Below are 24,835 nucleotides of genomic sequence, written 5' to 3'. Positions count from 1 at the left end.
CGAGGGTGGTGTTTGGGGATGAGTCGGACGAGGGTGGTGTTTGGGGGAGAGTCGGACGAGGGTGGTGTTTGGATGTGAGTCGGACGACGGTGGTGTTGGGGAGAGTCGGACGAGGGTGATGTTTGGGGGAGAGTCGGATGAGGGTGGTGTTGGGGAGAGTCGGATGAGGGTGGTGTTGGGGAGAGTCGGATGAGGGTGGTGTTGGGGAGAGTCGGACGAGGATGGTGTTTGGGGGTGCGTTGGACGATGGTGGTGTTGGGGAGAGTCGGATGAGGGTGGTGTTGGGGAGAGTCGGACGAGGGTGGTGTTTGGGGGTGCGTTGGACGATGGTGGTGTTGGGGAGAGTCGGACGAGGGTGGTGTTTGGGGGTGCGTTGGACGATGGTGGTGTTGGGGAGAGTCGGACGAGGGTGGTGTTTGGGGGTGCGTTGGACGATGGTGTTGGGGGCAAGTCGGACGATGGTGGTATTTGGGGGAGAGTCGGACGAGGGTGGTGTTTGGGGGTGCGTTGGACGATAGTGGTGTTGGGGGAGCATCAGATGAGGGTGGTGTTTGGGGGTGAGTTGGACGAGGGTGGTTTTTGGGGGAGAGTCGGACGAGGGTGGTGTTTGGGGGAGAGTTAGACGAGGGTGGTGTTGGGGAGAGTCGGACGAGGGTGGTGTTTGGGGGAGAGTCGGACGAGGGTGGTGTTTGGGGGAGAGTCGGACGAGGGTGGTGTTTGGGGGAGAGTCGGACGAGGGTGGTGTTTGGGGGAGAGTCGGACGAGGGTGGTGTTGGGGAGAGTTGGATGAGGGTGGTGTTTGGGGGAGTGTCGGACAAGGGTGGCGTTGGGGGGAGAGTCGGACGAGGGTCGTGTTTGGGGGTGCGTTGGACGATGGTGGTGTTGGGGAGAGTTGGACGAGGGTGGTGTTGGGCAGAGTCGGACGAGGGTGGTATTTGGGGGAGAGTCGGACGAGGGTGGTGTTGGGGAGAGTCGGACGAGGGTGGTGTTTGGGGGAGAGTCGGACGAGGGTGGTGTTTGGGGGAGAGTCGGAAGAGGGTGGTATTTGGGGGAGAGTCGGACGAGGGTGGTGTTGGGGAGAGTCGGACGATGGTGGTATTGGGGAGAGTCGGACGAGGGTGGTGTTGGGGAGAGTCGGACGAGGGTGGTGTTTTGTGAGAGTCGGACGATGGTGGTGTTGGGGAGAGTCGGACGAGGGTGGTGTTTGGGGGAGAGTCGGTCGAGGGTGGTGTTTGGGGGAGAGTCGGACGAGGGTGGTGTTGGGGAGAGTCGGACGAGGGTGGTGTTGGGGAGAGTCGGACGAGGGTGGTGTTTGGGGAGAGTCGGACGAGGGTGGTGTTTGGGGGAGAGTCGGACGATGGTGGTGTTGGGGAGAGTCGGACGAGGGTGGTGTTTGGGGGAGAGTCGGACGATGGTGGTGTTGGGGAGAGTCGGACGAGGGTGGTGTTTGGGGGAGAGTCGGACGAGGGTGGTGTTTGGGGGAGAGTCGGACGAGGGTGGTGTTTGGGGGAGAGTCGGACGAGGGTGGTGTTGGGGAGAGTCGGACGAGGGTGGTGTTTGGGGGAGAGTCGGACGAGGGTGGTGTTTGGGGGAGAGTCGGACGAGGGTGGTGTTGGGGAGAGTCGGACGAGGGTGGTGTTTGGGGGTGAGTCGGACGAGGGTGGTGTTTGGGGGAGAGTCGGACGAGGGTGGTGTTTGGGGGAGAGTCGGACGAGGGTGGTGTTGGGGAGAGTCGGACGAGGGTGGTGTTTGGGGGAGAGTCGGTCGAGGGTGGTGTTTGGGGGAGAGTCGGACGAGGGTGGTGTTTGGGGGAGAGTCGGACGAGGGTGGTGTATGGGGGAGAGTAGGACGAGGGTGGTGTTTTGTGAGAGTCGGACGAGGGTGGTGTTTGGGGGAGAGTCGGACGAGGGTGGTGTTTTGTGAGAGTCGGACGAGGGTGGTGTTTGGGGGAGGGTTGGACGAGGGTGGTGTTTGGGGGAGAGTCGGACGAGGGTGGTGTTGGGGAGAGTCGGACGAGGGTGGTGTTGGGGGGAGAGTCGGACGAGGGTGGTGTTTGGGGGAGAGTCGGACGAGGGTGGTGTTTGGGGGAGAGTCGGACGAGGGTGGGTGTTGGGGAGAGTCGGACGAGGGTGGTGTTGGGGGGGAGAGTCGGACGAGGGTGGTGTTTGGGGGAGAGTCGGACGAGGGTGGTGTTTTGTGAGAGTCGGACGAGGGTGGTGTTTGGGGGAGAGTAGGACGAGGGTGGTGTTTGGGGAGGGTTGGACGAGGTGGTGTTTGGGGAGAGTCGGACGAGGGTGGTGTTTTGTGAGAGTCGGACGAGGGTGGTGTTTGGGGGAGAGTAGGACGAGGGTGGTGTTTGGGGAGGGTTGGACGAGGGTGGTGTTTGGGGGAGAGTCGGACGAGGGTGGTGTTTTGTGAGAGTCGGACGAGGGTGGTGTTTGGGGGAGAGTCGGACGAGGGTGGTGTTGGGAGAGTCGGACGAGGGTGGTGTTGGGGAGAGTCGGACGAGGGTGGTGTTTGGGGAGAGTCGGACGAGGGTGGTGTTTGGGGGAGAGTCGGACGATGGTGGTGTTGGGGAGAGTCGGACGAGGGTGGTGTTTGGGGGAGAGTCGGACGATGGTGGTGTTGGGGAGAGTCGGACGAGGGTGGTGTTTGGGGGAGAGTCGGACGAGGGTGGTGTTTGGGGGAGAGTCGGACGAGGGTGGTGTTTGGGGGAGAGTCGGACGAGGGTGGTGTTGGGGAGAGTCGGACGAGGGTGGTGTTTGGGGGAGAGTCGGACGAGGGTGGTGTTTGGGGGAGAGTCGGACGAGGGTGGTGTTGGGGAGAGTCGGACGAGGGTGGTGTTTGGGGGTGAGTCGGACGAGGGTGGTGTTTGGGGAGAGTCGGACGAGGGTGGTGTTTGGGGGAGAGTCGGACGAGGGTGGTGTTGGGGAGAGTCGGACGAGGGTGGTGTTTGGGGGAGAGTCGGTCGAGGGTGGTGTTTGGGGGAGAGTCGGACGAGGGTGGTGTTTGGGGGAGAGTCGGACGAGGGTGGTGTATGGGGAAGAGTAGGACGAGGGTGGTGTTTTGTGAGAGTCGGACGAGGGTGGTGTTTGGGGGAGAGTCGGACGAGGGTGGTGTTTTGTGAGAGTCGGACGAGGGTGGTGTTTGGGGGAGGGTTGGACGAGGGTGGTGTTTGGGGGAGAGTCGGACGAGGGTGGTGTTGGGAGAGTCGGACGAGGGTGGTGTTGGGGGGGAGAGTCGGACGAGGGTGGTGTTTGGGGGAGAGTCGGACGAGGGTGGTGTTTGGGGAGAGTCGGACGAGGGTGGTGTTGGGGAGAGTCGGACGAGGGTGGTGTTGGGGGGGAGAGTCGGACGAGGGTGGTGTTTGGGGAGAGTCGGACGAGGGTGGTGTTTTGTGAGAGTCGGACGAGGGTGGTGTTTGGGGGAGAGTAGGACGAGGGTGGTGTTTGGGGGAGAGTCGGACGAGGGTGGTGTTGGGGGGGAGAGTCGGACGAGGGTGGTGTTTGGGGGAGAGTCGGACGAGGGTGGTGTTGGGAGAGTCGGACGAGGGTGGTGTTGGGGAGAGTCGGACGAGGGTGGTGTTGGGGAGAGTCGGACGAGGGTGGTGTTTGGGGGAGAGTAGGACGAGGGTGGTGTTTGGGGGAGAGTCGGACGAGGGTGGTGTTTGGGGGAGAGTCGGACGAGGGTGGTGTTTGGGGGAGAGTCGGACGAGGGTGGTGTTTGGGGGAGGGTTGGACGAGGGTGGTGTTTGGGGGAGAGTCGGACGAGGGTGGTGTTTTGTGAGAGTCGGACGAGGGTGGTGTTTGGGGGAGAGTAGGACGAGGGTGGTGTTTGGGGGAGGGTTGGACGAGGGTGGTGTTTTGTGAGAGTCGGACGAGGGTGGTGTTTGGGGGAGGGTTGGACGAGGGTGGTGTTTGGGGGAGAGTCGGACGAGGGTGGTGTTTTGTGAGAGTCGGACGAGGGTGGTGTTTGGGGAGGAGGTTGGACGAGGGTGGTGTTTGGGGGAGAGTCGGACGAGGGTGGTGTTGGGGGGAGAGTCGGACGAGGGTGGTGTTTGGGGGAGAGTAGGACGAGGGTGGTGTTTGGGGAGAGTCGGACGAGGGTGGTGTTTGGGGAGGGTTGGACGAGGGTGGTGTTTGGGGGGAGGGTTGGACGAGGGTGGTGTTGGGGGGGAGAGTCGGACGAGGGTGGTGTTTGGGGAGAGTCGGACGAGGGTGGTGTTTTGTGAGAGTCGGACGAGGGTGGTGTTTGGGGGAGAGTCGGACGAGGGTGGTGTTGGGGAGAGTCGGACGAGGGTGGTGTTTGGGGGAGAGTCGGACGAGGGTGGTGTTTGGGGGAGAGTAGGACGAGGGTGGTGTTTGGGGGGGAGAGTCGGACGAGGGTGGTGTTTGGGGGAGAGTCGGACGAGGGTGGTGTTTTGTGAGAGTCGGACGAGGGTGGTGTTTGGGGAGGGTTGGACGAGGGTGGTGTTTTGTGAGAGTCGGACGAGGGTGGTGTTTGGGGGAGAGTCGGACGAGGGTGGTGTTGGGGAGAGTCGGACGAGGGTGGTGTTTGGGGGAGAGTCGGACGAGGGTGGTGTTTGGGGGAGAGTAGGACGAGGGTGGTGTTTGGGGGAGAGTCGGACGAGGGTGGTGTTTTGTGAGAGTCGGACGAGGGTGGTGTTTGGGGGAGGGTTGGACGAGGGTGGTGTTTGGGGGAGAGTCGGACGAGGGTGGTGTTGGGGGGGAGAGTCGGACGAGGGTGGTGTTGGGGAGAGTCGGACGATGGTGGTGTTGGGGAGAGTCGGACGAGGGTGGTGTTTGGGGGAGGGTTGGACGAGGGTGGTGTTTGGGGGAGAGTCGGACGAGGGTGGTGTTTTGTGAGAGTCGGACGAGGGTGGTGTTTGGGGAGGGTTGGACGAGGGTGGTGTTTGGGGGAGAGTCGGACGAGGGTGGTGTTGGGGGGGAGAGTCGGACGAGGGTGGTGTTGGGGGGAGAGTCGGACGAGGGTGGTGTTTGGGGGAGAGTCGGACGAGGGTGGTGTTTGGGGGAGAGTCGGACGAGGGTGGTGTTGGGGAGAGTCGGACGAGGGTGGTGTTGGGGGGGAGAGTCGGACGAGGGTGGTGTTTGGGGGAGAGTCGGACGAGGGTGGTGTTGGGGAGAGTCGGACGAGGGTGGTGTTTGGGGGAGAGTCGGACGAGGGTGGTGTTGGGGAGAGTCGGACGAGGGTGGTGTTTGGGGGAGAGTCGGACGAGGGTGGTGTTGGGGAGAGTCGGACGATGGTGGTGTTGGGGAGAGTCGGACGAGGGTGGTGTTGGGGGGGAGAGTCGGACGAGGGTGGTGTTGGGGGGGAGAGTCGGACGAGGGTGGTGTTTGGGGGAGAGTCGGACGAGGGTGGTGTTTGGGGGAGAGTCGGACGAGGGTGGTGTTGGGGAGAGTCGGACGAGGGTGGTGTTGGGGGGGAGAGTCGGACGAGGGTGGTGTTTGGGGGAGAGTCGGACGAGGTGGTGTTGGGGAGAGTCGGACGAGGGTGGTGTTTGGGGGAGAGTCGGACGAGGGTGGTGTTTGGGGAGAGTCGGACGAGGGTGGTGTTTGGGGAGAGTCGGACGAGGGTGGTGTTTGGGGGAGAGTCGGACGAGGGTGGTGTTTGGGGGAGAGTCGGACGAGGGTGGTGTTGGGGAGAGTCGGACGAGGGTGGTGTTGGGGAGAGTCGGACGAGGGTGGTGTTGGGGGGAGAGTCGGACGAGGGTGGTGTTTGGGGAGAGTCGGACGAGGGTGGTGTTGGGGAGAGTCGGACGAGGGTGGTGTTTGGGGGAGAGTCGGACGAGGGTGGTGTTGGGGAGAGTCGGACGAGGGTGGTGTTGGGGAGAGTCGGACGAGGGTGGTGTTTGGGGGAGAGTCGGACGAGGGTGGTGTTGGGGAGAGTCGGACGAGGGTGGTGTTGGGGAGAGTCGGACGAGGGTGGTGTTTGGGGGAGAGTCGGACGAGGGTGGTGTTGGGGAGAGTCGGACGAGGGTGGTGTTGGGGAGAGTCGGACGAGGGTGGTGTTTGGGGGAGAGTCGGACGAGGGTGGTGTTTGGGGGAGAGTCGGACGAGGGTGGTTTATAGTGTCAGAACAGCCCTTTTCCAGATCCACTCATTTCCAAAGGATGAGCCAATGACTGAAATTTGAATGCCTCCAGGACAATATCATTCACTCAGTATTCTGCTCTCCTGAGAAAGTGTGTTTCAGCATCTCACAGACATGACTTTGACACAAATTAAAAAACTTGTCACTGACACCTCGTTTTCTTTCTCTTCCAAACGTGGATGTGCCCTTTAATGCATTACTTTAATGTGGCTGGTGTTTGGAATAAGTGTGGAGTCATAGGTTGGATTTTCAATCCGGGGTTGGGAATGTGACATCCAGTTGGAATCCTTTGTGAGGGATGAATTTGGTGATAAGTGCTGAGCCCCTCTGATCTGTCGGACCTTTGACCCGAGTGACAAAGGCAGCCGGCAGCCATATTGGAACTGCCAGTTAGATGGGTTAATCGGGTCGTGGAATGAGGTGGGCCACAGATATGTGTGATAGGCTAATTTTCCACAGAGAAAGTAATTTGTGAAACACTGTATGAAGCGATGGAATGTTTTTGTTTTTGAATTGAAGGCATTTTTCCCCTTTTTCCAATCCCCTCCCCTGATCTGCTCAGGTATGGCTGCTGCCCTGATGGAGTGACATCAGCGAGGGCATATGGCCAGGCTGGTTGCTCGACATTTCCGACCGACAGTTCTAATAACGATGACCAGCGGCTTTTTGTAAGTGTGTCAGGTACTGGGCTTCCTTCAAGTCCCATGTGAAAAGTTACAGGATTCGGACTGACCGGACAGTGAAATGAGAAGCGTGGGAATGTTTGGACAATAACACCTAACGGGAGATTTATGAAGTTGTTCTCGTCCTGACACACGTTTATTTTGAAGGTTAATCTCTCGTCCCCCTCACACTGACTCTCCACGTCTCTCTGATCTGATGCCCCTCTTGTAGAGAGCCACAGCCCATGCCCAAGACTAGGTGATGGGTGTTGTGCACTCAGGGGGCTATCCGGATCTTATTCCCACTGCGTATGCCATCAGCTAGGGAGGGCAGTGGTCAGAACCCACTTGTCGATGGTAGCACCTTCGGTGTGTTGTGGATGCAACACACAGCAAGCTGTGCCTGCAAGGGGGTCTTGCTCACTGCTAGCCTCAGTACTGTGCACGATTGCACCCCCCCCTCCCCCCCCCCCCCCCCCCCCCCCCCCCGCCACTACCCCGAGGCTCACTGTGAAATCTCAGCCCATTGAGCAGGAACCGCACCCCATCCCAAACTTTGCAGTTCCCTCCCAAGGTCTTGTCGCCCCCACGTCTGTCCCTCTCTCCCTCCCTCTCTCCCACTCTCTCTCAATATCTCCATGCACAAGTGGACTCATTGAAACTTAGCAACGTAGAAAATATAGGGGCAGGATTAGGCCCTTCAATCCGGCCCTGTCATTCAATAAGATCCCAGCTGATCATCCAACTTTCTACCCTGTTCCCACTTCCTCCCCCAAACCTTTGATTCGCTTAGCCCTGAGAACTAAATCCCGTGTGTCTCTGCACTGTTCGCCTTGCCACACAACTTTGTGCAAATCTGGTGCTATTATCTTTAGTTCCCTTCTCTAAATCATTACTATACGTTGTGGTTAGCTCGGGTCCAAGCATTCATCCCTGTGGTACCCCATCCCTGTGGTACTTGGGAAGAAAAGGCCCATTTACTCCTACTGTTTCCTGTCTGCCGTTTCAGTACACTCTCCCCAGTCCCAGGTGCTTTAACTTTACAGTTGGGAGTGTGGTGCTGGAAAAGCACAACAGGTCAGGCAGCATCCAAGGAGCAGGAGAATCAACGTTTCGGTTCAGAGCCCTTTCATCAGGCCCAAAACATCGATTTTCCTGCTCGTTGGATGCTGCTGTGCTTTTCCAGCACTGCACCCTCAACTCTGCTATCCAACACCAAAACACCTCACTTTAGTCTCAAAGTGCCTTGGGATACTTACTGTATTAAACTGACTGTTCAACACAAGTGGGTTTTTATCGAGAGTCAGCACTGTGGGAAGAGAATTCCGTCGGAGATATTGTGAATCCAGCGATTGGTTTTTGTACTTCACACAGGAGTCACAGGTCACAGTTCGAGACAATCCATCGGGTGAATGTCGGAGCTCCATGTTTGGTTGTTGTCACGATGAATTGACCCCTGCCTTAGGCCCGAGTGGAGAAGGTTGTAGGAGTGGTCCCAGACACCGTGAGTACCATCACATTCTGGGAGTGTATAACGAGTGGTGGCTCGGGTCACAGGCCATAACATAGAAACGTAGATAGGAGCTGGAGTAGACCATTTGGTTCAATATGATCATCGCTGATCATTGCACTCAATACCCTAATCCCATCAATCCCCAAATCCTTAATCCCTTTAACCACAAGAGCTATATCTACCATCTCCTTGAAAATACGGTGTTTTGGCCCCAACCACTTTCTGTGGTAATAAATTCCACAGGCTTACACTCTCGGGTGAAGAGATTTCTCATCTCAAACTTTAAAACCTATCTTTATAACTCTAAGTTTGGACTCCCGCACCATCAGGAACATTCTTCCTGCATGTTAAAATGTTCTAGGTTTTTATGAGATCTCCTTTATTCTTCGAAATTCCAATGAATATAATCCTAACCGATTTAAACTCTCTTTATATGACTGTCCTGTCTTGCCAGGGATCAATGTGGTAAACATTGGCTGCAGTCCCCGTATCACAAGAGCATGGTTCCTCAAATTGCACACATATGCTGCACACATTGGCTCACCAAAGCCCTGTATGACTAATTGCACAAGACAATCCTGTTCCTGTACTCGAGTCCTCTCATTATGAAGGCCAACGTATAGTTTGCCTTCTTTAACAGCCTGCTACACCTTACACATGTACTTTCAGAAACTGGTGCACGAGAACATGGGCGGCACGGTGGCACAGTGCCTCACAGCGCCAGAGACCCGGGTTCAATTCCCGCCTCAGGCGACTGACTGTGTGGAGTTTGCACATTCTCCCCGTGTCTGCGTGGGTTTCCTCCGGGTGCTCCGGTTTCCTCCCACAGTCCAAAGATGTGCAGGTCAGGTGAATTGGCCATGCTAAATTGCCCGAAGTGTTAGGTAAGGGGTAGATGTAGATGTAGGGGTATGGGTGGGTTACGCTTCGGCGGGGCAGTGTGGACTTGTTGGGCCGAAGGGCCTGTTTCCACACTGTAAGTAATCTAATCTAATCTAATCTAATCTAACACCCAGGTCTGACAGAATACTCCCTCTCTCAATTTACAGACCGCCAAATAATAATCTGCCTTCCTAATTTTGCTACCAAAGTTGATAACTCCACACTTATCCCCATTATACTGCCACGCAGTTGCTCTCTCAGTCAGCTTGTCCAAATCCCACGATGACATCTCTGCATCCTCCTGACAGCTTGCCCTTTCACCCAGTTTTGTATCAGCTGCAAATTTTGCGCTATTACATTTTGTTCCCTCATCTAAGTCATGAACATGCCTAATAGCTGGGGTCCCTGGTGTAGGTCCCTGCTGGTACCCCACTAGTCACTGCCAAGTTTCCATTCTGCTAACCAATATTTTCTCCATCGCAATACACTACCACCAATCCCATGTGCTTTAATTTTACATTTTTCTCTCTTACGTGGGACTTGGTCAAAAGCCTTCGGAAAGTCGAAATAATTCCCTGATTGACTCTACAAGTTATATCCTCAAAGAATTCCAGCAGCTTTTTCCAAGCATGATTTCCCGTTTGCAAATCCTGACTGTGTCTGATTCCATCACTACTTTCCAAGTGTTCTGTTATAAAATCCTTGATCATGGATGTTTCCCCTCTACCTCCTTTTTTAAATAGTGGAGTTACATTCGCTGTCCTCCAACCTGTAGAAAGTGTTCCAGAATCTAATGAATTTTGGAAGATGACCACCATCCACTGTTTCTAGGGTTACTTCCTTAAGTGCTCTAGAATATCGATTATCAGGCCCTGGAGATTGATCAGCTTTCAATCTCCCCAATTTCTCCCAAAACCATTTCCCTACTAATACAGATTTCCTTCAGTTCCTCTCTCTCACTAAGTCCTATTATTCTGGTACGTTATTTGTGTTCTTATTTATGAAGACAGAAGCACATAATGAATTTAGTTTGTTAGCCTCCTGTTTCTGTTTCTGACTGTAAGAGACCTACCTTACTTCTCACCAATCTTTTCCATTCACATGTCTGTAGAACTTTTATAGTCATTTCCTATGTCCTTGAACGCCCCCCCCCCCCCCCCCCCCCCCGCCCTTATACGCCATGTTTTGGCCACTGTTCTCTTTGCACTTTTGCAACAGACAGGAATAAACAATTTTTGGACCTCACCTCACTCTTTGAATCTTTGCTATTGCCTATATGTCATTGATTTCAATAACATTTCCCAATCTTTCATAGCCTTATATCATTGTCATTTCCCTTATTAAAATTCAGGACCCTAGCCTCAGAACCAACTACCTCACTCTCCATACTAATGGAGAACCCTATCATCGAGTCATAGAGTCCTACAGCATGGAGACAGGCCCTTTGGCCCAAACCGGTCTGTGCTGAACAATATGTCCATCCATGCTAACCCCATTTTCCTGGACTTGGCCCATATCTTTCTAATCCTTTCCTATCCATGTATTTGTCCCAATGCCTTTTAAATGTTGTTAATGCACCCCACTGGCAGCTCATTCTATATGTGTACCACCCTCTATGTAAAAATGTGCCCCTCAGGTTCCCTTTTATTCTTTCCCCTCTGACCTTAAACTGATGCCCTCTAGTCCTCAATCCCCCAACCCTGGGGTAAAGACTGAGTGCATTCACCCTATCTATGCCTCTCATGATCTTATACACTTCTATCAGATTTCCCCCTCAGTCTCCTATGCTCTAAAGAAAAACTTCCTAGTTTGTCCAACTTCTCCCGATAACTCAAACCATGAGTCTAGACAACATCCTTGTAAATTTCTTCTGTATTCTTTCCAGTTTCATAACATCCTTCCTAAAGCAAGGTAACCAAAACTGAACACAATACTCCGAGTGCGGCCTCACCAACGTCCTGTACAACTGCAACATAATTTCCCAACTTCTAAACTCAGTGCCCTGACTGATGAAGGCCAGTGTGCCAAAAGCCTTCTTCACTGCCCTGTCTACCTGCAACTCCACAACTCCCGAAACGTCGATTCTCCTGTTCCTTGGACGCTGCCTGACCTGCTGCACTTTTCCAGCAACACATTTTCAGCTCTGATCTCCAGTATTTGCAGTCCTCACTTTCTCCTCATTGCTAATCTTACCCCATTTACGATGGCCTGGCCTGTTCTCTAGTTGGTTCCTCAACGTATTGGTCCAGAATACCATTCCATATACATTCTAGGAATTCCTCCTTTATGGAGTTGTGAATACTTTGATTTGCCCGATCAATATTCACCCATAATTACATAGTTCCTTTACCGCACTTGTCTGATTTCCAGTTTTGATGCCATTCCAACGTTATCACGACAGTTTAGTGATCTACATACCACCCCACAGTTTCCTTTGCCCATTGGCACTTCTCAATTCTACCCACACAGATTCTGCATTGTCTGAGCTAATATATTTTCTCAAAATTCTCTGGCCTGTTATGCTGTCAGCCATGATTGTATTGAGTTGGTGGAGTGGGTCGGAGGGGCCGAATGGCCTGCTCTGATTTCCTGTAGTGTATTTCCCCGCCCTCCTTGAGGATATTTTTCATGCTTGCTGTGATTTGTAGTTTATCCAGCTCCATGCTTGCTGCTGAGCGCCGAGGGGCCCTGCTCTGACTGGACAGTCCGATGGTTCTTCATCCCAGATGCAGGCCTCTGTAACCGCTTCTGGTATGGGGGCTGCCATGGCAACCTGAACAACTTTGAGACGGAGGAGGAGTGTGAGCGTCGTTGTAGGCGGTCGGGTGGCATGAACAGGCCTGATGAAAGGACTCCCTGGTGGTCCCCGCACCCAGGACGACAGTCTGAATCCTCCCTGCTTCCTACAAGGGCTCCAAACAGAGGCTCAGTCCAACTGCAGCCAGAGCGTCCCATTCACAGGTAGTGCCTTTGTTACCATCTCCACATAGAGTCATAGAGACGTACAGCACGGAAACAGGCCCTTCGGTCCAACTCTGCCGACCAGATATCCCAACCCAATCTAGCCCCACCTACCAGCACCCGGCCCGTATCCCTCCAAACCCTTCCTATTCATATACCCATCCAGATGACTCTTAAATATTGCGGTACCAGCCTCCACCACTTCCTCCTCCACAAGGTGAGAATTGCTGCACTGCTTTCTTTCAGTGATTTTAAACAGCCAGGAGAATGGTGACTGATGGGTCAGTAACCAGCGGATTGACAATCAAATAATTACCAAAAGAAGCAGGAGCCAGTCACAGCTCCCTCCGATTTGGTCAGAGATGGGAGGCATGTGACTACCGAGGGAGGCAGGTTTGGGGATCCAGAAGGTACTACTGGAACAGAGTCGAGAGAGTGGTGCTGGAAAAGCACAGCATCCGAGGAGAGGGAGAATCGACGTTTCAGGCATTCCTGATGAAGGACTCATGCCTGAAATTTTGATTTTTCTGCTTGTCGGATGCTGCCTTACCTGCTGTGCTTTTCCAGCACCACACTCTTGACTCTGATCTCCAGCATCTGCAGTCCTCACTTTCTCCCGGTACTAATGGAACAGCCTCAGCTCTTCTGTTCATTGAAGTTCTGGCAACCTGTGTACTCAGGAACAAGGACTGTAGGAGCGATGAGCAAACTGACCACAGTGAGAGGCGGGAAGGTTGACAGAAAACATGGACTGGATTTCTATGCTAAACAAGAATGACTATTACAAATAAATCGTTTACTCCAGGTAAACAATTATGAAGTATTGACTTGTAATTTTACTTGTTAAAACTAGAATCCACTTGTAAAGTCCTCCCTCGCTACATGCACACCGATAGACCGAAAATGGAGGGGGAGACTGGGAAGGCAGGCCTTGTTCACAGGGTTTGCTGAGATGATCCTTTTGCTGTTCTCAGTCTTCCTTCTGCAGGTTTGCAGAACACTCAAGGTGACTGGTTCACACTTACAAAAGTCTTTGATTTATTAATTGAAAGAAACTCACAGCTTACAGCAATTGATGAGGGGAAATAAACTGGTTGTCTTCAATCTTGAGATGCTTCTTACTGAAAAGCAAAAGCAGGTCCGCCTCTTTCAAACGTCTGTTGACTTCTGCCCCAAATGTTCACATCCCCAATCTGTTCAGCTACTTAGGAGTCACTCTTAAAGTTGTTGACAGGCAAGGGGGCCTTTGTCATTGTCACCATTTCACAGCCCAATCAGCTACTTGTTACTAGCCAAATCTTCGCTCAGACCTGGCAATGTGTATCAAAACAGATTATTTAATGCTTTGTTAGTAAAGGTCTCTCCAGGAAACATTGATAGACTCTCACCTTGGAGATTTTAAAAAAACCTAGGTCTGACTCTACTATTTTAAATTTAAATAAAGACATTTATAAAGAAGTTAAGGCAAAGCTGGTTATAATAGACTGAGAAATAGATTAATGTTGCAGACACTCATAGCTGACGAAGGAGGTGTTAAGGATGATATCAGATTGAAAGAAAAAGATACAAAGATAGTAGACCAGAATATTGAAAACGTTTTAGAAACCAGCAAAGAATGGCTTAAAATGGTGAAAGAAAATTAGAATATGAGTAAACTAAAAGAAATATAAAAAACAGACAGTAAAAGCTTCTATAAGTATATAAACAGTAAGGATTAGCAAAGGTCTTGAACAAATATTTTGTAATGTATCTGTCTTCACAGTAGAAGACACAACATTGCAACAACGAACAGGAGGCAATTAAGAAACCAAATGTAATACTACACTCTCATTTAAGAAAAAAGTAATGGGACTTGGGGTTCACATGTTCTCCTTACATACCCAGACTCAAAGATCTCCATCCTGGGATCTTAAAAGAAATCAGAATTACTATGATGCAGGAGGCCATTTGGCCCATCATGGTTCCTGGTGGGGGCCATGATGGTGCCAATCTGCCCATCCCCCATAACCCTGCACATAATTTCTATCCAAATAATCATCCAACGCCCCTTTTTAATGCCTCAATTGAACCTGCCTCCACCACATTTTTCAGGCAGTGCATTCTACACCCTAACTACGTATTTCTCACATTGCCCCCTGCTTCGTTTGTACACCACTTTAAATCTGTGCCATCTTGTTCTTGTTCCTTTTCTACATGGGAAACTTTCTCCCTACCTACTCTGTCCAGCCCACTTATGGTTTTGAAAACCTCGATCAGATCTCCCCTCAGCCGCCTTCCCTCCAGGGAGAACAGTCACAACTTCTTCAATCTATCATCACTGAAGTTTCTCATCCCTGGAACCATTCTTGTAAATCACATCTGCACCCTTTCTAATGTTTCCTATAACAAGGCATCCACATCTGTATACAGTACCCCTAGCTGAGTGGCTTGTACAAATTCAGCATCACCTTCTTGCTGTTGTACTCGATGCCTCTGTTAATAAAGATGATGTGGAGATAGTAGATGTGGACTGGAGTGGAGAAAATCAGACGTCACGTGACACCAGGTTATAGTCCAACAGGTTTATTTGAAATTATGAGCTTTCGGAGCGCTGCTGCTTGGTCAGGCGAAGGCTTATGACATTGCCTATGGATAAAGCTGAGAAACACTGCCTGCTTTATTAACTGCTGTCTCCATCTGCCCTGCTATCAATAATGATCTGTACACATATTCCTCCAGGTCCCTCTCTATCGGCACCCCCTTTTGAATTGTACCCCCTATTTAATCCTGTCTTTTTAATATACTTCCACCCAAAGCTGCACCTATCCGCCCACTCCACCAACTTGTCCATCTCCTTTTATACTTCATTTGGGAATTCAAACAACTGCAGAGCTAGTGGATAAGTTGGTTGTAATCTTCCAATGTACCCGAGAGTTTGGAAAAGTCACAGCACTGGAAAATCACAGGTGTAGCCTCATTGCAGACACTGAGCTCACTCCATGTTTACTTAACACCATTTGGACTTTGTGGGACTATTTAACTTCTCAAGGGCAATGAAGAATGGAGAAGAAATGTTGGCCCAGTTAGCAACTCCCATATCCCATAAATGAATAAAAGCATACCCATTCTGTGTAGGGAATATCACATGGACTGTATAAAATATCACAATAGCCAGCAGTACAGGAGATTGTGATATTGTATTGAATAATTAATCCAGAGCAGTGGGTCAATGCCAAATGATTGGTGTAACTTTCAGAACCACCAGCCATTAACCCTCCAATCGAGACATACTTGACAGGATTTGATTGTGTTATAAATTTCCGACTGAACAAATGTTCCTTTGTTTCCCAGGTTAAATATCGAAAGGTCGGATCCTTCTTCAGTGAGTGCCCGGCCAGGACAAACTGTGAGGTTACTGTGCAGGGTTGATGCATTCCCAACTCCTCGTATCGAGTGGTACAAAGATGGAAGACTGTTATTTTCAGTAAGGTCAGTTCAGTTATTCTGAAGATAGCTGTGAACAGATCCTTCTCACATCCTGGAGCTCAGCATGCCAAATGATCAAGTGTTGTCCTCAGCCTTATCCCATGTGGCCATTGTCCCTGACAGGTGACAAAATAGGAGAAGGAGTGGGCCGTTTGGCTCCCCCGAATCTTCTCTGCCGTTCAATGGCTGATCTGTTTGTGTTTCCGATTTCACCTTCCCATGTATCCTCAGTTCCCTGCCTAACACGAACCTATCCACCTCAGTCACAAAAACATCCAAGGACCCCACCTCCACCACCTTCTGAAGTCACACAATACTCAGGTGAAAAGAAAAGCATTTCTGGCCTGAACCTTTAATCTCTAGTTTTAAAACAGTGCTCTCGAGTTCTGAACTGACCCGCAAGAACATCTTTTCCATGTCCACCTTGTTATATAACCATTCAAGATCTTAAATGCTTCAATTAACTCATCCTCACTTTTCTAACTCCTGTTGAAATGAATCCAGCCTGGCTCAGCTATCCTCGCCGTGCGTTGAGCTCAGCACTGTCTTTGTTGGTTGGGGAGGATTTTGCAACAAAGCACTGTGGAGAATAAACTATTGTAATGTGGGAAGCATACAGCAAGATCCCAGAAATATGGTCATATTTTAGGGATATTGGTTGAGAGGTAAATGTTGGTTCCAGGACAGTTGGGACCTGCACTGCAGTCTGTGATAATGACATCTCTTGTGAACAGTGGTGTCAGTGCCGATGTGGCTGTCCCTCAGCACCGAGCTGTTAACCAGGGGGACATTCCTGCTGAACCGCTGGGTCCAGCTTGCTAACTTGTTGTTCCTTGTGTACAGACACAGACAGCAGCCCGATGGATCATTGCAAATCAGCTGGGTCCGGGAACAAGATGCCGGATTGTACACGTGTCGAGCATCAAATGCTCACGGTCAGGCGTCCCGTCCAGTTCAGCTGAACATTCAAGGTACTGTCTGTCCATGTGTGTTGTGTCTCCATGTCTGCCCATGTATGTATGTGTGCATGACATGTCTGTGTGTCTGACCACATATATGTGTATGTGCACGTGCATGGCATGTGTATCAGGAAATTTGACCTCAAACGTTGAACCTTAAAGAACTGAGGTTGTGATATTAATGTACAGGTGATCAGGCCCCACATTCTTCCAGTTACACCAGTTGTGTAAAGGTGTTGGTGTATCACTACAATCACCAATTGACTCTATTGTACACTACTATTCAGAGAAACTAACAGTAGGCCATTTGTTCCCTTGAGACTATGCCACCATACATTCTGATCAGCCATGGTCATCGTGAATGTCTTTCTTGAATTTATCCAGTGACTTGGCCACTACAGGCTTCTGTAGCCAAGAATTCCCCAGATTCATTACCCTTCTGAGTGAATATTTCTCATCTCAGTCCTCAATGGCCTAGCCCAAAGTCTGACTCTGTGTCTGCTGATTCGAGACTTCTCAACCAGAGAAAGCAGCATCGTTTCTGAATTGCCTCTGTTCAGTCCTGTTAGAGGTTTGTATGTTCTAATCAGATCAATTCCCCCTCTCGTCCTTCGAAATTTTAATAAATACAAACCCAGTCAAACCAATCTGTTCTCAGCACAGTCCTGCCATCCTAGCATTAGTGGACTGAACTTCCACTGCATTGCCTCTGTCACCTTTCTTGAGTACAGAGACCCAAACAGTGTGCAGTACTCCAGATGTGGTCTCCCCAAGGCCCTGTATAACTGCAATAAGGTAGCCCTGAATCCAAACTCTCATACTGTTAGAGTGAAGGCCAGTGTAATTCTATTTGCCTGTCTACTTCATTGCCTGCTGTACAAGGACAGGTAGGTTCCTTTGTACATACACGCTTCCCAATATGCCACTATTTAAATCTTTTCACACCAAGGACACTGATCTACAGCACAGAAGAACAGCCTTCAGCCCATCATGTCTGCACTGGTCAAAAACAACCAACCAACTATTCTAATCCCATTTACCACCATTTAGCCCATTGCTGTGTATGCCTTGGTATCGCAAGTGCACATCTAAATATTTCATAAATGTTATAAGGGTCCACCACCCTAGCAGGTAGTGAGTTCCACCCTCTGGGTGAAAAAGTTTGTCCTCACATTCCCTGTATACCTTCTGCCCCTTGTGTCCCCTGGTCAAGGGGAAATGTTCCTTCCTGTCTACTCTACCTCTGCCCCTTATAATTTTATACATCTCAATCATGTCCCCTCTCAATCTCCTCAGCTCTAAGAAAAACAACCCCAGTCTGTCCAATCTCTCTTCATAACAGAAGCTCTCTAACCCAGGCGACATCCAGGTAAATCTCCTCTGCACTATCACATCCCTCCTGTAATGTGGATTCCAAAATTTCATGCACTCCAGCATTCCCAGCTCCAGCTGTGACATTCCTGTCTTTTCCAAACACTCTGATAGCTTCAGTCCTTTCCCCCTCCCTCTGATATTTGATGTAAATTGTTCAAGTGACTGTACAGACTATTCCGAGGTAGCTTCCCTCATGCTAATCAGAATGCTAATTCGTGAATTGCAGAAAACTTTGCTAAAACAGCACTGATATTAATTTGCACTTTTGTAAATTGTAGCTGCTCTCATTCACTCCATTGTGAATCAGAGCAGCTTTGACTCTTACCACCACATCATTTCCTTAATAAAAACCCTTGTGTTTTGTACGAACTTGTGCTCATCATGAAAGCTGACTATGTAGTGTAAGCGAGACTTGGCAATTTTGAAAAAGTGAGATTGTATTAATCTTCCCAAAGCAAGGCCAGCTCACAGCAATATTCTCTGGTTGGGCTCCCCATCTACTCTTCCAGATTACTGCAGCCTGTCATCATCCTTCACCTAAGGTGATCTGGCTCATCTCGATCAAAAACAGCTCTGTAAATAAAATGCAGACATGAAGCACTGGAGAAACTCAGCAGCTCTGGCATTATCTGTTGAGAGAGAGAGAGAAAACACAAAAGATAATGTTTCAAGTCCAATATCACACTTCTTATGAACCTATTCACTCTGTTCCTTTCCATAGCGATGTGGCCCAGACCTGCTGAGTTTCTCGAGTATTCTCTGGCTTTTATTTCAGATTCCTCACTCTTAATCTGCAAATAAAACACCAATTCCTGCTTATTTGCATGTGCCTGCTGTGTGTGTGTGTTTTTGTGTGTGTGTATGTGTGTCTGTCTGTGTGTGTGTGTCTGTGTGTGTGTGTGTGTGTATGGTGCTGGCATTTGTTATCCTGCTCTGATGTTGGTATTCCCTTGTGGAGGTGGTGGCTGGAATTGGGTTTCATTTTCCAAATGAGCTTCTAATTCCTGACCACCTCAAACATCATCATTCAGCCATCAGTTATTCCACCCAGTGATACCTGATCTTTTCCTCTTGCATTCGTGGAGTTCAGAGAGAACGGTGAAATGGGCAGATAGAGCCCAACAGTGATATCTGTTGGAAGGAACAATATGGGAATGGAGTAATCTTAAAAAGGGGACAATGAGCAGACACCTTAAGTGTCCCTCTCAAGTCCTTCAAGTTAGAGTTAATGAAACAGAGTTACTGAACTTTGGTACAGAATATAAAGACCAAGGTCTTATAGGAAGAATATAATTTAATTGGAGAGGGTTCAGAAAAAATTTACAAGGATGTAACTGGGAGTGGAGGATTTGAGTTATAGGGAGAGACTGGGACCTTTATGCACTGATAGAGGGTGGCTTGTAGGTGGAATAAACGATCAGAGAAAGTGGTAGATGCAGGTTACAACATAAATAGGAAGGGTTTAGAGGCCACACAGGCAAATGGGACTAGTTTAGTTTGGAAAAGTTGGTAGGCACGGACAAGTCAGATTGAAGGGTCTGTTTTCTGACTGTAAGACCAGAATGTCATGGTCAGGCTTCACAAATCACTGTTTAGGCCTCAGCTGGAACATTCTGGATGTGACACTTTGGAAAAGATGGCGGGGCTTTTTGAAAAGGTATCGATGAGGTTGCTACAGTAATACTAGGGTGGGTACTTCAGTTAGAAAGAGGAAGTGGTGACACTCGGACTGCTGCCTTTGAAAGGGAGAACATGTCCTGGGCAATTGGCACCCCTTCCTTTGGGATAGGAGTTTTTGGACTGAATGGCCCCCTCCTATACTGTGGAATTCTAGAACCTCACTGTCTGAGCCCCTCTCCTTTAACTGTAAACTATTTAGATCAATGTTTTGTACCCTTCTTGTTTTGTTTGGAAACTCTGGTGGATGATGTTTGAGGATTTGGTCGCTGCTTTTAGACAATCTCAGCCAGGTGTATGGGAATGATGGGCTTTCTGTCTTTGATTTGTCTCTTGTGCTGTTTCCCCATGTCCAGCTGCTGCTCACGTCCGGCCTAGCGTGTCTGTGATCGAAGCCCAGGTTGGTTTCTCAGCCCAGTTACCATGCCTGGCTGAAGGATGGCCAAGATCCCAGATGTTCTGGGAGAGAGATGGTACCCGCATTGGACTGGAGGCGCAGCCCCGGCTCACTCAGCTGGATGACCAGTCTTTACGCTTTACCTCAGTAACACCCAGTGACGCAGGGGAATACGTCTGTGTCGCCCACAATACCGTGGGACAGCTGCAAAGGATGGTGGTGGAACTTAAGGTCAAAGGTTTTTAACGACAGTCAACTTTGCATTTCCAAGGCTGGTCAAACTGCAGAGAGATAGTTGTAAGCTCCTGTTGTCACTGTGTGAGAATGCTGTATCCAGAGTGAGGCCAGGCCAGGCCAGGCCTTTCTCCCTCAGATTCCCACCACTTGTATTGGCATGGTCCCCAAGGGCCCCACTCCAAAGACTGAGGCTAACTTTCCCATACAGTACACATAGAGAGAGTAAGTGTCCTTGTAGACGTTTCTGTAGCAACTTTCATAGAATCTACACTGTGGAAACCCTCGGAAAGGCATCCCACCCCAGACACATTGCCCTACCCTATTGCTCTACATTTCCCTTGCCTAACACACCTAGCCTACACATCCCTGAACACGATGGACAATTTAGCGTGGCCAATTCACCCTAACCTCTGCATTTTTAGATTGTGGGAGGAAACTGGGAGCACCCAGAAGAAACCCACATAGACATAGGGAGAATGTGCAAACTCCAGTCACTGAGCCACCGCGCCTCACTCACTGAGAGTCTGAAAGAAAGAGACTCTCAGTAAGTGAAGCCACAACACACAGTGAATGAAGTCCTTCAGAGGAGTCATACTGAAGGAAGCCCGAGGGATAATCTTTGCAAAACAAGGTCCCACCAAAAAGCAATCATGACAACAACCAGAAAAATCTCTCGTTCCTGTCGACTAAAATTGCTCTAGTCCCTGAAAGAGTGCAATGGGACCTTTGACTTGGACCTGAGGAGGGTTGGGAGCCTCAATTCCATGGTGAGGATCAGGATACCTGTCGACCAAAGTCTGTCTTTCATGGAGGGTAACAGTGAGGTTATGGTTCCTCAGGGTCAATGTCTTCACGAACTGGTGTTCAAAGCTGATCTTTCAAACTGATAGACAAACACAGTGACTCCACAGAAAGCCAGGGGACCAATGGCATAGAACTAATCAATTCCTTCCCTGGCTCCAGTTGTCCCAATGTGAATCGAAACCAAGCTAGGTAGAGCAAGTGCTTATTGAGTAAAGGTCAATCATGTGCGTAGAACCCCAGAACCTGTAACTGGGCTGCAGAGAGTAGGTGCTGACAATGTGTTGCTGGAAAAGCGCAGCAGGTCAGGCAGCATCCAAGGAACAGGAGAATCGACGTTTCAGGCATGAGCCCTTCTTCAGGAATGAGGAAACACTTTCCTCATTCCTGTCCTGACCTGCTGCGCTTTTCCAACAACACATTTTTCAGCTCTGATCTCCAGTCCTCACTTTCTCCTGCAGAGGGTAGGTTCTACTTTGATGTTGTTGAATTAGCATGTTTGTTTTGGGTCATCACGAGGGGAGGGGAGGACAGGGGGAGGGAAGGACAGACAGGGGGAGGGGAGGACAGACAGGGGGAGGGAAGACAGACAGGGGGAGGGGAGGACAGACAGGGGGAGGGGAGGACAGACAGAGGGAGGACAGACAGGGGGAGGGAGGACAGACAGGGGGAGGGAGGACAGACAGGGGGAGGGAAGGGAAGACAGGGGGAGGGAAGGACAGACAGGGGGAGGGGAGGACAGACAGGGGGAGGGGAGGACAGACAGGGGGAGGGGAGGACAGACAGGGGGAGGGGAGGACAGACAGGGGGAGGGGAGGACAGACAGGGGGAGGGGAGGACAGACAGGGGGAGGGGAGGACAGACAGGGGGAGGGGAGGACAGACAGGGGGAGGGGAGGACAGACAGGGGGAGGGGAGGACAGACAGGGGGAGGGGAGGACAGACAGGGGGAGGGGAGGACGGGGAGGGGAGGACAGACAGGGGGAGGGGAGGACCGACAGGGGGAGGGGAGGACCGACAGGGGGAGGGGAGGACCGACAGGGGGAGGGGAGGACCGACAGGGGGAGGGGAGGACCGACAGGGGGAGGGGAGGACCGACAGGGGGAGGGGAGGACCGACAGGGGGAGGGGAGGACCGACAGGGGGAGGGGAGGACCGACAGGGGGAGGGGAGGACCGACAGGGGGAGGGGAGGACCGACAGGGGGAGGGGAGGACCGACAGGGGGAGGGGAGGACCGACAGGGGGAGGGGAGGACCGACAGGGGGAGGGGAGGACCGACAGGGGGAGGGGAGGACCGACAGGGGGAGGGGAGGACCGACAGGGGGAGGGGAGGACCGACAGGGGGAGGGAAGACAGACAGGGGGAGGGAAGACAGACAGGGGGAGGGAAGAACTGGGGGAGGGAAGACAGGGGGAGGGAAGACAGACAGGGGGTGGGAAGGGGAGGACAGCAAGGAGTATTCCTGCAGCTCCAGATTTAAAATTCACACCAGGACCTGTTGGGGACGGACGGTGTGTTTGTAGTGTGGCCAAGCCAGGTAATTGTCAGCCTGATAACAATACTGAGAATGTACCTGATGACAAGAGGGAGGTGGGCTGGAGTTTTCTGGTCAGCCAGCCTGCAGAAGGCAATAGCGAACTGTTGCAGTAATTCGCCCATCACCAGTGGCAGTCCATCATCCACACAAAAACAAGGAGGGGGATGGAGCAAGTCTCACACACACAGACCAAATATGATAGGCCCTTGTACTTCATGACATTTTATCACAGATTAGCCTGACTTTATTGGGTTAATGTCTCCACGTGGCTGGGGACACAGTGTGGTGATAGTTCAGTTTAGGTTTGTTACCAATTGCGTTTATATCTGTCCCCTCTATCCTAGAACCCACCTCCAGGTGGCTGGTAGTGGGGGAGGATAGTGTGGTGGCAAATATAGGGTACACTTGACCTGCATGTACTTTACCCACACCCCACCCCCATCAGGTGCCCAGGGGGAATCGTACCTCGCAATACAGCTTCTATTTATTACTTCCCTTCAGGCCCTAGCAGTGACCTGGGAAATAGTGTGAGGGAGCATTCCCTTTGTCTTCTTGCAGTGAGCTTTAGTCGAAGGAACCAGAGCCCTTCTTCAACTCATAGCCCTCCCTGAGGATCAGAGAAAGTCACTGCTGCCACTTTCTGTCACAGTCCCGATTACTAAGCCTGACTCCTGGTGGTAGAGTTGTCTCTATTATTTCTATCACAGCTCGGAGGTTTTAAGACAGGACCGTGTTGGACAATGATGCTGCATCCTCCCAGCACAGGAAGCCACTATCTTGGGGAGATGGGTGACACTCACCTCCTCCTCCTAGCGAGAGAGAGATTACAAATAAAATACATAATGTTTAACAAGACGTAACTTGAGGTTTGTCTTCACTAGGAGAACTGAAGATCACAGGACCACCTCAGGATCTACGTGTGGCCTTAAGGGGAACAGCAGAGTTCCCATGTGTGGTAGCTCCTTCCAATGCTAATGTACAGTGGACAAGGTAAACAGAGTAATGTGTAATAAACCACAACCCAGCTGCTTTAAACCTATGCCCTCTAGAGTCATAAACTTATACAGCATGGAGACAGACCCTGTGTCTTACTCGTCCATGTTGACCAGCTATCCCAATCTGACCTAGTCCCATTTGCCAGCATTTGGCCCATATCCCACTGAACCCTTCCTATTCATGTACCATCCAAACACCTTTTAAATGTTAATTGTACCTGCCACCACCACCTCTGGCAGTTTGCCCCGTATATGCACCAGCTTCTGCATGAAAAGGTTTCCCTCAGGTCCTTTTTAAATCTTTCCCCTCTCACCTTAAAGTTATACCCTCGAGGTTTGAACTCCCATGCCCCAGGGAAAAGGCCTTGGCTAGTCACCTGATCTGTGCCTCTCATGAGTTTGGAAACCTCTCTTTGGTTGAGGGATGACCTTATAAAGTCCCAGCCTATCCAGTTTTTCTTCATAACACAAACGCTCCAGTCCTGGCAACCTCCTTGTGAATCTTTCTGCACCCTTTCTGGTTTAATAGCATCCTTCCTGTTCAAGGTTTGTGAGAAGATTTGTAGCTCGGGTGCTCATTGTTGTGGTTCTGTTCGCCGAGCTGGGAATTTGTGTTGCAGACGTTTTGTCCCCTGTCTAGGTGACATCCTCAGTGCTTGGGAGCCTCCTGTGAAGCGCTTCTGTGATGTTTCCTCCGGCATTTATAGTGGTTTGTCTCTGCCGCTTCTGGTTGTCAGTTCCAGCTGTCCGCTGCAGTGGTCGGTATATTGGCTCCATGTCGATGTGCTTATTGATAGAATCTGTGGCTGAGTGCCATACCTCTAGGAATTCCCTGGCTGTTCTCTGTTTGGTTTGTCCTATAATAGTAGTGTTGTCCCAAGCGACCACTAGGACTCATAACAGCACACAAACCAACAGCCACTCTCAGACAACAACTCACCAGAACAAAAGGACACAATACCCAGCATGAGCAAAACCAATGCTGTATACAAAATCCCATGCAAGGACTGCACAAAACACTACATAGGACAAACAGGAAGGCAGCTTGCTCCCATTCAGCTCTGGTCCTGAAGTGTAACTAGTGGAATGCCACAGATCACAGTTATTTGTAATATATATTGACTTTAGATTAGGAAAGTGAACATACTGTAGTAAGGGTTTGTGAGAAGATTTGACAACGGAATGAGGACATGCCGCAACCCAAAGGACTAGCCACACTACCATACATCAAGAGCGTTTCCGAACTGACAGCCAGACTAGTGCGA

General features: G+C 50.9%; 1 protein-coding gene across 4 annotated transcripts in view; it reads left to right on the top strand.

Annotated features, from left to right (window-relative positions):
• Positions 1 to 24,835, top strand: part of paplna (papilin a, proteoglycan-like sulfated glycoprotein) — a 130,726-nt gene that overhangs the window by 79,915 nt on the left and 25,976 nt on the right. For 3 of the 4 annotated variants that reach the window (XM_072569472.1, XM_072569473.1, XM_072569471.1), the window contains 7 exons: positions 6,674 to 6,779; positions 8,148 to 8,277; positions 11,817 to 12,129; positions 15,460 to 15,597; positions 16,438 to 16,565; positions 19,961 to 20,239; positions 23,457 to 23,565. In XM_072569472.1, coding sequence (XP_072425573.1) covers positions 6,674 to 6,779; positions 8,148 to 8,277; positions 11,817 to 12,129; positions 15,460 to 15,597; positions 16,438 to 16,565; positions 19,961 to 20,239; positions 23,457 to 23,565 — 1,203 coding nt within the window. The remainder of the gene's footprint in view (positions 1 to 6,673; positions 6,780 to 8,147; positions 8,278 to 11,816; positions 12,130 to 15,459; positions 15,598 to 16,437; positions 16,566 to 19,960; positions 20,240 to 23,456; positions 23,566 to 24,835) is intronic. The other variant, XM_072569474.1, reaches the window with a different exon arrangement.

This window comes from Chiloscyllium punctatum, chromosome 4 (assembly GCF_047496795.1).
Source record: "Chiloscyllium punctatum isolate Juve2018m chromosome 4, sChiPun1.3, whole genome shotgun sequence".
Lineage (NCBI taxonomy): Eukaryota > Metazoa > Chordata > Chondrichthyes > Orectolobiformes > Hemiscylliidae > Chiloscyllium > Chiloscyllium punctatum.
The sequence above is the reverse complement of the archived record's forward strand: the minus strand, read 5'-3'. Positions and strand labels throughout refer to the sequence as shown.